General features: G+C 45.4%; 2 protein-coding genes across 2 annotated transcripts; one reads left to right on the top strand and one right to left on the bottom strand.

The window, feature by feature from the left end:
• Positions 1 to 232: 232 nt before the first annotated feature.
• Positions 233 to 1,085, bottom strand: LOC123050578 (barwin). The gene has a single exon (XM_044473353.1). It carries the CDS (start codon positions 916 to 918, stop codon positions 424 to 426), a length of 495 nt encoding a protein of 164 aa, XP_044329288.1. The 5' UTR covers positions 919 to 1,085; the 3' UTR covers positions 233 to 423.
• Positions 1,086 to 1,680: 595 nt separating this feature from the next.
• On the top strand, positions 1,681 to 4,615 carry LOC123056106 (uncharacterized). Its single transcript, XM_044479840.1, has 5 exons — positions 1,681 to 1,715; positions 1,809 to 1,860; positions 2,370 to 3,062; positions 3,979 to 4,036; positions 4,131 to 4,615. The coding sequence occupies exons 1-4, from the start codon at positions 1,681 to 1,683 to the stop codon at positions 4,024 to 4,026; spliced, it is 828 nt and encodes a 275-aa protein (XP_044335775.1). The 3' UTR covers positions 4,027 to 4,036; positions 4,131 to 4,615.
• The last annotated feature ends 7,539 nt before the right edge of the window (positions 4,616 to 12,154 follow it).

Raw genomic sequence — 12,154 nt, forward strand, 5'->3', positions numbered from 1 at the left:
GGTGCCTCGTCACTATCGCCATTGCCACACGGATTGCTACACGCCGTTAAGATCCGGTGGTACAGCCATACGACAGCAACCCCGCCGGGATATATACGCTCTCCAAAGGGCTCGACGTCTTCGTTGAAGAACGCCGCGGCCACCCAAGCCGGCAGCCGGACTGACCTGAGGGCTGAGGCTAATACAACTCCCAAACTTTAGGGTTGTTTCAGCTGCTACTTCACGCACTTGATTTCTGCCAACTTCTGAAATTTATTCCACTTCCCGCTGTTACAATCATACGATCCATACATGAAATTTATTCCACTTCCCGTTTGATTTATTCCACTTGATCCGTGCCATGCATGCATACATGTGTGCGTACAGCGCAACAATGCGGCATCTGAGCATCATGCATGTGCTACTACGTACAGTAGCTTTTAATTACTCAACAGCATGAATGCTGGCTGGGAGCGTCTCGTTCTTTCCATGGAAGTTGATGTGGTTGTCGCCGCAGTCGACGAACTGGTAGTTGACGATGAGGTGGCCCCTCTGGTACCCCATGCCGTCGGTGTCGATCTTGACGAACACCGTGTCCCAGTCGAGGTCCAGCCCGCCGTTGGCGCACTGGTCCACGATCCTCGCTGTGATCTGCGCCCCCGTGCCCGTGTTGGTCACCCGGATGCACCGCCCGCACGACGCCTGGCCGCGGGGGCCGGCGGGGCCGCAGAACGCCGTCCAGCCGTACTTGGACCGCCACGAGAACGGCTTGCCGGCGTCCCAGGTGGAGCAGTAGGCGCTCACGGCGCCCAGGTCCCAGCCGTTCTGAGCCGGGCTGTAGTAGTGGTACGTCGCCCGGACGTTGCTCGCCTGCTGCGCCGCGGCGGCCGTGGCACCGGCGCACAGGAGCGCCGCCACCAGCGCGAGGCGTGCGGCCATCCTCGTCAACGTAGCAGAGGATGATCGTACCAGAGTAGCTAGCAGCTGCTGACAGTGGAATGGGAATCGCTCTTCGCCGCTACTATTATTATATAGAGGTGGAGTTGAACGCGGCGCGTCAGATATGGAAGGATGATGGTAGACTTTTCTTCTCTTCACAGCTTCTACGAATTTTCCACAAACTGGGAATCAATTGCATGAACAGCTCATAAGGACATATATAGATATGCTTTTAAGAGATGTGGCATACGTGTCCAGCTACCAAGCTGGAAATTTTAGCAAAACTGTTACAGGTGTGGATGGCTGCCTATGTAATCATGTCAGCGTGTCACTTTCTACAAATTTGTGCGGCTGCAATTGCAAACACGTGGGCGAAAGCTAGAGGGAAGATATATCTTTACGCATAATTGAAGTTTTAGATAAGATGGCTCGATTTATTGTTATGAAATTGAGTTCTCACCAATTCATTGAGATACCGACAACACCAACTGCCTAAAACAAGTCAATCAAGAAACCGCGAAAAGAAAACGGGACCTCACGTCTTCGTATTTTCACTCAACATATCACAACAATTAGATTAGGGTCCTCCAAAGAAAGGCAAGGCGGCTAGGGTTTCTGCCCCCCGTCGCCGCCGCCGCCAATTTGCCACGTCTTCTGTGGCCTTACGACCATGGGTGCGCGGTGGATCCCAGCCTAGGAAGGCGAGACGGTGGCGGCTTCTTGAAGATAGAATAAGGTTCTCCCCGCCTAGCCCTCGTCCCGATGGTGTGTCTAGCTTGGTCGGATGGCGTGTGGAGGTGTGTCTCCGACGAATCTCGCGGGGTTCGATCGGTGGTTGTGTTTGGTGGCTCGGATTCGGTCTTTGTTCGTCTTTGTTCATGTGTGTTCAGGTTGGATCATTTCAATCTAAACTTCTCTTCGTCGGTGGCGTCTGCTGTTCTGGTGCGTTGGTCATATGGGGTCTTAGCACGACGACTTCCCGACTATCTACCACAACAAGTTGGGCCGGCCTCCGGCGAGAGAGGGGCGATGACGGCGGCGTGCCTTCGGCTCGCTTTCGTGCTTGTAGTCGTCGGTAGGTGGTCTACGAATCTGGATGTGATTTTTATTATTTCTGGTGTTCGTTGTACTGCCATGATTGAAAATGAATAGATTGGAAGTTTCTCGAAAAATGCAATTAGATTAAGGTAATACCATTGTTAGAATGGGAGACAAAATGAAGCCTCCTCAGGGCGTCTGAATCTGGGTCGTCGGATTAGCGTCCCAAAAGACTCTGGACCGTCGGATCTTCGAGTGAGACGATCCTGGCCGTCGGACGTTCGAGTGAGACGATCTGAGCCGTCGGATCGAGCACGGCACTGCTACAATGAATAGTGTGGTGCCACCGCTGTAAATCCCGTGCCCCACCGAGGGCATTCTTGTCTTTTCACACACAAGCGTATAAAAGGAAGCACGCCGTGTGGAATCCGCCATCCGCCGCGGCCCTCTGCTTCACTCCAGCCGTCGCCGCCTCGCGTCCGGTTCTTCTCCCCTTCTCTCTCTTCGCCGAGCTCGCCGCCGCCGCTGCTCGCCTCGTCCCCTCGCGCCTCCAACCCCTAGCCTCCCCTTCTCCTCCTCCCGTCCTCTCCTCCGCCGCTCGGTCGCCGTGCCCGTGCTGCTCAACCTCCGCCATCTTCTCCTACTCCAGCGCCTCATCCCCTGATCTCACGTGCTCGGCCTCCATCCCGTTCCCCTGCCTGGCGGCGCTCTCTACCGCTGTCGTCGCTACGTATTCTCCTCCCCGACCATCGACCTCAGGCCGCCGCTCCGTCCCCCGTCCCCATCGCAGCCCTCCTCGAGCAGCAGGACAGGCGGCGGCCAGATCCACCACGACCGCCGCAGTTCGTCCGGATACGCGCCCACCCCAGTTGCTGGTGCGCCACTGCTGCCGTTCTCGTGCGACCGCGCAGCTCCTCTGCTCCAACCCTGTCAAGGTGCCCTCCTCCCCCTTCTCGATTCGACGCTGCATGTGTTGCTCTCTTCATGAAGCTCCTCTCTGCTGCAGTCTTGGAGGAGATGCTGGAGAACCTGAGATGCGATTCTTCGGCCCCAACAAGCTCCAGGACAAGGAGGGCGACAAGTTCCTTCTTGGGTCCAACGCAGGGGTAAGCACTGGGACCTCCTCTGCTCTCTTCTCATCCCTCCAGATTCGGTTTGGATGGCACAGGGTGGTGGTGGTAGTCGTTTTAATCCTGCTGCATGTTTAGCTGTAGTTTTTCTTCAGTTTCATCAGACAAATAAGAACGAATGGAGTGTCTCTCTGCATTTGTTGCTTATGGTTCTGGGGTTTTGTGATATATGCTTCGTTCAAGCCATTAATTTTTAGGATAAGACTCAAAATCAAGGTGAGTTATTATTGGATGTTGGACCTTTATATCTTTTTCATGAAAATTTGAAGCCTGGAGTGACAAATATCATAGAAAGCTTGGTGCTTTCTGCTTTGGAATGCCTTTTCTATTTACTAATATGCATTCTATACAATCTGCATAGCTTATATGACGACATCATCAGAATCATGATACCTGATTTAGGCTTGCACGAGTTGTAAATGATTGAAATGGTGATTGTGTTGGTCGGTTGGATGATCGTAACTTGAATGTTATTTCCTACCGGGTCTATAATGGAAAACAATTGATCCCTGCCTCTTTAATCTGTTTGATGGTTGAATTCAAGTTAGTGCAAGCATATGTCTGTTAATAGCATGTTTTATGTTTTTACAAGAAGCATTGTATGGAATTGAATGCCATTCTATGCTGCCTGCAAATATTCTGGATGGGATAATTATTAAATAAGTGGGTTGTCGCACTAACTTGAATTTTGGTGACATATATGATACAAAGGTCAAAGATTGTTCTCATTTATATTGATGCTATTGTTTATCCAACTCAGTGGATGTTGTCTAAAGTGCTTGTCCATCATAATTGATGTGCTGGAGTTTCCTTGGTGATATGAAACCAACCATTCATCTACTTACTTCATTGCATCTTTTGACTTACTCGATTATCTAATTAATAATTACAGTTATTTGGTAGCCAGAAGATGGTGTTGGTATCCATGAGGATGTCTTGAACGTTATGAGGTTCAGGAGGGCAATGAGTTTCTATTTTGTGTATCTCCTGCAATGATTTTCAGTTTTGTGTTTCACTTACGATTAGCAACTTGTCATTCTTTAGGTGTCATAAATGCTGCTCAGAGGAAGCTCCTTGATGAGCTGGGCATCCCGGATGAAAATGTGCCCATTGACCAGTTCATTCCTCTCAGTCGGATGCTTTACAGGGTGTCGGCTGTAGAGACAGAAGAGGAGGTTGACACATCCTCGGCGCCTACTGCAGCGACCACGACCACATGTATCTAAAAGAGAGGAACTAACTAAATGACAGACATATTCCTAGCTTTGGAAAGAAATAATGACCAGGATATATCAAGAAAATGCTCTTATCTTGCTACAGTTTGTTTTCACTATTTTTTATTAAAAGAACAAGATGCTTTCTTTGACCGTTAATTATATCTTGTAGTATAATAATTGGTGTTGATGCATGATAGCATATTTTTTGTGAGATAGTTTAATCATCCTCTGTTGATCAGGGTATTTAACATTGCTTATGTAACATGACAAAATAAGCTATGTTTTTCTCTGAATTCTAAACGGTATTTATCATGTTTTCTGAGGTTTTTAATTGTTGCAAATACGGTAGTTGTGACTGGTTGGTGAGAAATACCTTGAGATTTATCTTCCTGTCAAGTGCTACTGGTGTTACGATGATGCAAATAACCTTTTCTGTTGCACATGGTATATTTGTTTAGATTGCAGTTTTAGCTTCCTCCACTCTTTGCTCTGATTAGGTTAATTTCTAACAAATATTTAGATGTGCTTATATTATGTGTAATTTCTTTGGCCAGAATTTAGAGGAATAAATCATCTTTCTGATAAATTGTTTCTTGCGCAGAATAATTGCAATGCTTAAAAATATTGTTCTTGATATATACTCCCTCCATCGGGTAGATACATCCGTTTGAGGGACAAGTACTTCCGGACTGAGGGAGTAGTATGTAAGCTCGTGATTCATTTGGTTAAGCATATAGCCCTCCGTTTCATCCGCGGAACAGTCACATTCTACTTGCTCATTGAACCTTCTGTTGCTTTATGTGTGCAAACATTTATTTTAAGTGATGCTTCATGCCTCACATGATAAATTGCTGAATCAACCGACATATAACCGCTGGGTTTGTGTTTCCTGGTCTTACCTTGGTTTTCTGAATATATATATTGATTATCCCTATTTGGTTAATGATGTGCATAGTCATTCCATTCTTATGTTTTATTAGTCGCCTTCCGCTTCCCGGTGACCCCTTTCTATTCACTACTACTATGTAGCCATTTCATTCCTGGGTTCATATGTTTTGTTGCAATGCTACGAAGAATCACAAAGACTATTCACTAATCATTCACTTTCTTTTGTTCCTACAACCTGCATTTGCATAAGCTGGATTTTGTTTTTTCCCTACTTTAAACACCAATAGACTGGTAATTCTTAATGTTCAGCTTATTTGTTTTTTCAGAGATTGTTTCTATGGATTTCCTTTCTTATGGATCAGAAGGCATGGGTGCAGGCAACACCAATTGTAGTGTTAAGTAAGACATAACCTCCCCTTTTTGTGGCCATGTTAATTAATGGAAAGTGTACTTTGTACTTAGTTTAGACCAAATGAGATGTTTTATCATATAAAATCAAATGTATCTTTGTAGTATTCCTGAAAAAATGGTACTTAGTGATGTTCACCATTGAAACTACTCCATCTCACGTGATGATCGGACATGGTTTAGTTGATTTGGATCACATGATCACTTAGAGGATTAGAGGGATGTCTATCTAAGTGGGAGTTCTTAAGTAATATGATTAATTGAACTTAAATTTATCATGAACTTAGTACCTGATAGTATCTTGCTTGTCTATGTTGCTTGTAGATAGATGGCCCGTGCTGTTGCTTCGTTGAATTTTAACGCGTTCCTTGAGAAAGCAAAGTTGAAAGATGATGGTAGCAATTACACGGACTGGGTCTGTAATTTGAGGATTATCCTCATTGTTGCACAGAAGAATTACGTCCTGGAAGCACCGCTGGGTGCCAGGCCTGCTGCAGGAGCAACACCAGATGTTATGAACGTCTGGCAGAGCAAAGCTGATGACTACTCGATAGTTCAGTGTGCCATGCTTTACGGCTTAGAACCGGGACTTCAACGACGTTTTGAACGTCATGGAGCATATGAGATGTTCCAGGGGTTGAAGTTAATATTTCAAGCAAATGCCCGGATTGAGAGATATGAAGTCTCCAATAAGTTCTACAGCTGCAAGATGGAGGAGAATAGTTCTGCCAGTGAGCATATACTCAAAATGTCTGGGTATAATAATCACTTGATTCAACTGGGAGTTAATCTTCCGGATGATAGCGTCATTGACATAATTCTTCAATCACTGCCACCAAGCTACAAGAGCTTCGTAATGAACTATAATATGCAAGGGATAGAAAAGACGATTCCCAAGCTCTTCGCAATGCTAAAGGCTGCGGAGGTAGAAATCAAGAAGGAGCATCAAGTGTTGATGGTCAACAAGACCACTAGTTTCAAGAAAAAGGGCAAAGGGAAGAAGAAGGGGAACTTCAAGAAGAACAGCAAGCAAGTTGCTGCTCAGGAGAAGAAACCCAAGTCTGGACCTAAGCCTGAGACTGAGTGCTTCTACTGCAAGCAAACTGGTCACTGGAAGCGGAACTGCCCCAAGCATTTGGCGGATAAGAAGGATGACAAGGTGAACAAAGGTATATGTGATATACATGTTATTGATGTGTACCTTATTAATGCTCGCAGTAGCACCTGGGTATTTGATACTGGTTCTGTTGCTAATATTTGCAACTCGAGACAGGGGCTACGGATTAAGCGAAAATTGGCTATGGACGAGGTGACGATGCGCATGGGAAATGGTTCCAAAGTCGATGTGATCGCAGTCGGCACGCTACCTCTACATCTACCTTCGGGGTTAGTTTTAGACCTAAATAATTGTTATTTGGTGCCAGCGTTGAGCATGGACATTATATCTGGATCTTGTTTGATGCGAGACGGTTATTCATTTAAATCAAAGAATAATGGTTGTTCTATTTATATGAGTAATATCTTTTATGGTCATGCACCCTTGAAGAGTGGTCTATTTTTATTGAATCTCGATAGTAGTGATATACATATTCATAATGTTGAAGCCAAAAGATGCAGAGTTGATAATGATAGTGCAACTTATTTGTGGCACTGCCGTTTAGGTCATATCGGTGTAAAGCGCATGAAGAAACTCCATACTGATGGACTTTTGGAACCACTTGATTATGAATCACTTGGTACTTGCGAACCGTGCCTCATGGGCAAGATGACTAAAACGCCGTTCTCCGGAACTATGGAGAGAGCAACAGATTTATTGGAAATCATACATACAGATGTATGTGGTCCGATGAATGTTGAGGCTCGTGGCGGATATCGTTATTTTCTCACCTTCATAGATGATTTGAGCAGATATGGGTATATCTACTTAATGAAACATAAGTCTGAAACATTTGGAAAGTTCAAAGAATTTCAGAGTGAAGTTGAAAATCATCGTAACAAGAAAATAATTTTCTACGATCTGATCGTGGAGGAGAATATTTGAGTTACGAGTTTGGTCTACATTTGAAACAATGCGGAATAGTTTCGCAACTCACGCCACCCGGAACACCACAGCGTAATGGTGTGTCCGAACGTCGTAATCGTACTCTACTGGATATGGTGCGATCTATGATGTCTCTTACTGATTTACCGCTATCGTTTTGGGGTTATGCTTTAGAGACGGCTGCATTCACGTTAAATAGGGCACCATCTAAATCCGTTGACACGACGCCTTATGAACTATGGTTTGGCAAGAAACCAAAGTTGTTGTTTCTTAAAGTTTGGGGCTGCGATGCTTATGTGAAAAAACTTCAACCTGATAAGCTCGAACCCAAATCGGAGAAATGTGTCTTCATAGGATACCCAAAGGAGACTATTGAGTATACCTTCTATCACAGATCCGAAGGCAAGACTTTTGTTGCTAAATTTGGATCCTTTCTAGAGAAGGAGTTATCTCGAAAGAAGTGAGTGGGAGGAAAGTAGAACTTGATGAGGTAACTGTACCTGCTCCCTTATTGGAAAGTAGTTCACCACAGAAACCGGTTTCTGTGACGTCTACACCAATTAGTGAGGAAGTTAATGATGATGATCATGAAACTTCAGATCAAGTTATTGCTGAACCTCGTAGGTCGAACAGAATAAGATCTGCACCAGAGTGGTACGGTAATCCTGTTCTGGAGGTTATGTTACTAGACCATGACGAACCTACGAACTATGAAGAAGTGATGGTGAGCCCAGATTCCGCAAAATGGCTTGCGGCCATGAAATCTGAGATGGGATCCATGTATGAGAACAAAGTGTGGACTTTGGTTGACTTGCCCGATGATCGGCAAGCAATTGAGAATAAATGGATCTTCAAGAAGAAGACTGACGCTGACGGTAATGTTACTGTCTACAAAGCTCGACTTGTCGCGAAAGGTTTTCGACAAGTTCAAGGGATTGACTACGATGAGACCTTCTCACCCGTAGCGGTGCTTAAGTCTGTCCGAATCATGTTAGCAATTGCCGCATTTTATGATTATGAAATTTGGCAAATGGATGTCAAAACTGCATTCCTGAATGGATTTCTGGAAGAAAAGTTGTATATGATGCAATCGGAAGGTTTTATCGATCCAAAGGGAGCTAACAAAGTGTGCAAGCTCCAGCGATCCATTTATGGACTGGTGCAAGCCTCTCGGAGTTGGAATAAACGCTTTGATAGTGTGATCAAAGCATTTGGTTTTATACAGACTTTTGGAGAAGCCTGTATTTACAAGAAAGTGAGTGGGAGCTCTGTAGCATTTTTGATATTATATGTGGATGACATATTGTTGATTGGAAATGATATAGAATTTCTGGATAGCATAAAGGGATACTTGAATAAGAGTTTTTCAATGAAAGACCTCGGTGAAGCTGCTTAGATATTGGGCATCAAGATCTATAGAGATAGATCAAGACGCTTAATTGGACTTTCACAAAGCACATACCTTGACAAAGTTTTGAAGAAGTTCAAAATGGATCAAGCAAAGAAAGGGTTCTTGCCTGTGTTACAAGGTGTGAAGTTGAGTAAGACTCAATGCCCGACCACTGCAGAAGATAGAGAGAAGATGAAAGATGTTCCTTATGCTTCAGCCATAGGCTCTATCATGTATGCAATGCTGTGTACCAGACCTGATGTGTGCCTTGCTATAAGTCTAGCAGGGAGGTACCAAAGTAATCCAGGGGTGGATCACTGGACAACGGTCAAGAACATCCTGAAATACCTGAAAAGGACGAAGGATATGTTTCTCGTTTATGGAGGTGACAAAGAGCTCATTGTAAATGGTTACGTTGATGCAAGCTGTGACACTGATCCGGACGATTCTAAATCGCAAACCGGATACGTGTTTACATTGAACGGTGGAGCTGTCAGTTGGTGCAGTTCTAAACAAAGCGTCGTGGCGGGATCTACGTGTGAATCGGAGTACATAGCTGCTTCGGAAGCAGCAAATGAAGGATCTGGATGAAGGAGTTCATATCCGATCTAGGTGTCATACCTAGTGCATCGGGTCCAATGAAAATCTTTTGTGACAATACTGGTGCAATTGCCTTGGCGAAGGAATCCAGATTTCACAAGAGAACTAAGCACATCAAGAGACGCTTCAATTCCATACGAGATCTAGTCCAGGTGGGAGACATAGAAATTTGCAAGATACATACGGATCTGAATGTTGCAGACCCGTTGACTAAGCCTCTTCCACGAGAAAAACATGATCAGCACCAAGACTCCATGGGTGTTAGAATCATTACTGTGTAATCTAGATTATTGACTCTAGTGCAAGTGGGAGACTGAAGGAAATATGCCCTAGAGGCAATAATAAAGTTATTATTTATTTCCTTATATCATGATAAATGTTTATTATTCATGCTAGAATTGTATTAACCGGAAACATAATACTTGTGTGAATACATAGACAAACAGAGTGTCACTAGTATGCCTCTACTTGACTAGCTCGTTGATCAAAGATGGTTATGTTTCCTAGCCATAGACATGAGTTGTCATTTGATTAACAGGATCACATCATTAGGAGAATGATGTGATTGACATGACCCATTCCGTTAGCTTAGCACACGATCGTTTAGTATGTTGCTATTGCTTTCTTCATGACTTATCATGTTCCTATGACTATCTGATTATGCAACTCCCGTTTACCGAAGGAACACTTTGTGTGCTACCAAACGTCACAACGTAACTGGGTGATTATAGAGGTGCTCTACAGGTGTCTCCGAAGGTACATGTTGGGTTGGCGTATTTCGAGATTAGGATTTGTCACTCCGATTGTCGGAGAGGTATCTCTGGGCCCTCTCGGTAATGCACATCAATTAAGCCTTGCAAGCATTACAACTAATGAGTTAGTTGTTGGATGATGTATTACGGAATGAGTAAAGAGACTTGCCGGTAACGAGATTGAACTAGGTATTGAGATACCGACGATCGAATCTCGGGCAAGTAACATACCGATGACAAAGGGAACAACGTATGTTGTTATGCGGTCTGACCGATAAAGATCTTCGTAGAATATGTGGGAGCCAATATGTGCATCCAGGTTCCGCTATTGGTTATTGACCGGAGACATGTCTCGGTCATGTCTACATAGTTCTCGAACCCGTAGGGTCCGCACGCTTAACGTTACGATGACAGTTTTATTATGAGTTTATATGTTTTGATGTACCGAAGGTTGTTCGGAGTCCCGGATGTGATCACGGACATGACGAGGAGTCTCGAAATGGTCGAGCCATAAAGATTGATATATTGGGCGACTATATTCGGACATCGGAAGTGTTCTGGAGAAGTTTCAGATAAAATCGGAGTTCCGGGAGTTACCGGAACCCCCCCCGGGGAAGCTATTGGGCCTTAGTGGAAAGGAGAGAGGGAGGCCAGGAGGTGGCGCGCGGCCCCCCTTGCCCCAATCCGAATTGGGAAAGGGAAGGGGGCGGCGGCCCCCCTTTTCCTTCCTTCTCTCCACCTCCTCCTTCCCCCTTCTCCTAGTTGGAATAGGAAAGGGGGGGCAAAACCTACTTGGAGTAGGATTGCCCTCCTTGGGCGCGCCTCCTCCCCTTGGCCGGCCCTCTCCTCCTCCCCCCTTTATATACGGAGGAGAGGGGCACCCTAGAGACACAACAATTGATCCTTGAGATCTCTTAGCCATGTGCGGTGCCCCCTCCACCATATTCCACCTCGATAATATCGTAGCGGTGCTTAGGCGAAGCCCTGCGTCGGTAGAACATCAACATCATCACCACGCCGTCGTGCTGACGAAACTCTCCCTCAACACTCGGCTGGATCGGAGTTCGAGGGACGTCATCGGGCTGAACGTGTGCTGAACTCGGAGGTGCCGTACGTTCGGTACTTGATCGGTCGGATCGTGAAGACGTACGACTACATCAACCGCGTTGTGCTAACGCTTCCGCTTTCGGTCTACGAGGGTACGTGGACAACACTCTCCCCTCTCATTGCTATGCATCACCATGATCTTGCGTGTGCGTAGGAATTTTTTGAAATTACGACGTTCCCCAACAGTGGCACCCGAGCCAGGTTTTATGCGTAGATGTCATATGCACGAGTAGAACACAAGTGAGTTGTGGGCGATATAAGTCATACTGCTTACCAGCATGTCATACTTTGGTTCGGCGGTATTGTTGGATGAAGCGGCCCGGACCGACATTACGCGTACGCTTACGCGAGACTGGTTCTACCGACGTGCTTTGCACACAGGTGGCTGGCGGGTGTCAGTTTTTCCAACTTTAGTTGAACCGAGTGTGGCTACGCCCGGTCCTTGCGAAGGTTAAAACAGCACCAACTTGACAAACTATCATTGTGGTTTTTGATGTGTAGGTAAGAACGGTTCTTGCTCAGCCCAGTAGCAGCCACGTAAAACTTGCAACAACAAAGTAGAGGACGTCTAACTTGTTTTTGCAGGGCATATTGTGATGTGATATGGTCAAGACGTGATGCTATTTTATTGTATGAGATGATCATGTTTTGTAACCAAGTTATCG

This window comes from Triticum aestivum, chromosome 2D (genome assembly GCF_018294505.1).
Source record: "Triticum aestivum cultivar Chinese Spring chromosome 2D, IWGSC CS RefSeq v2.1, whole genome shotgun sequence".
NCBI lineage: Eukaryota > Viridiplantae > Streptophyta > Magnoliopsida > Poales > Poaceae > Triticum > Triticum aestivum.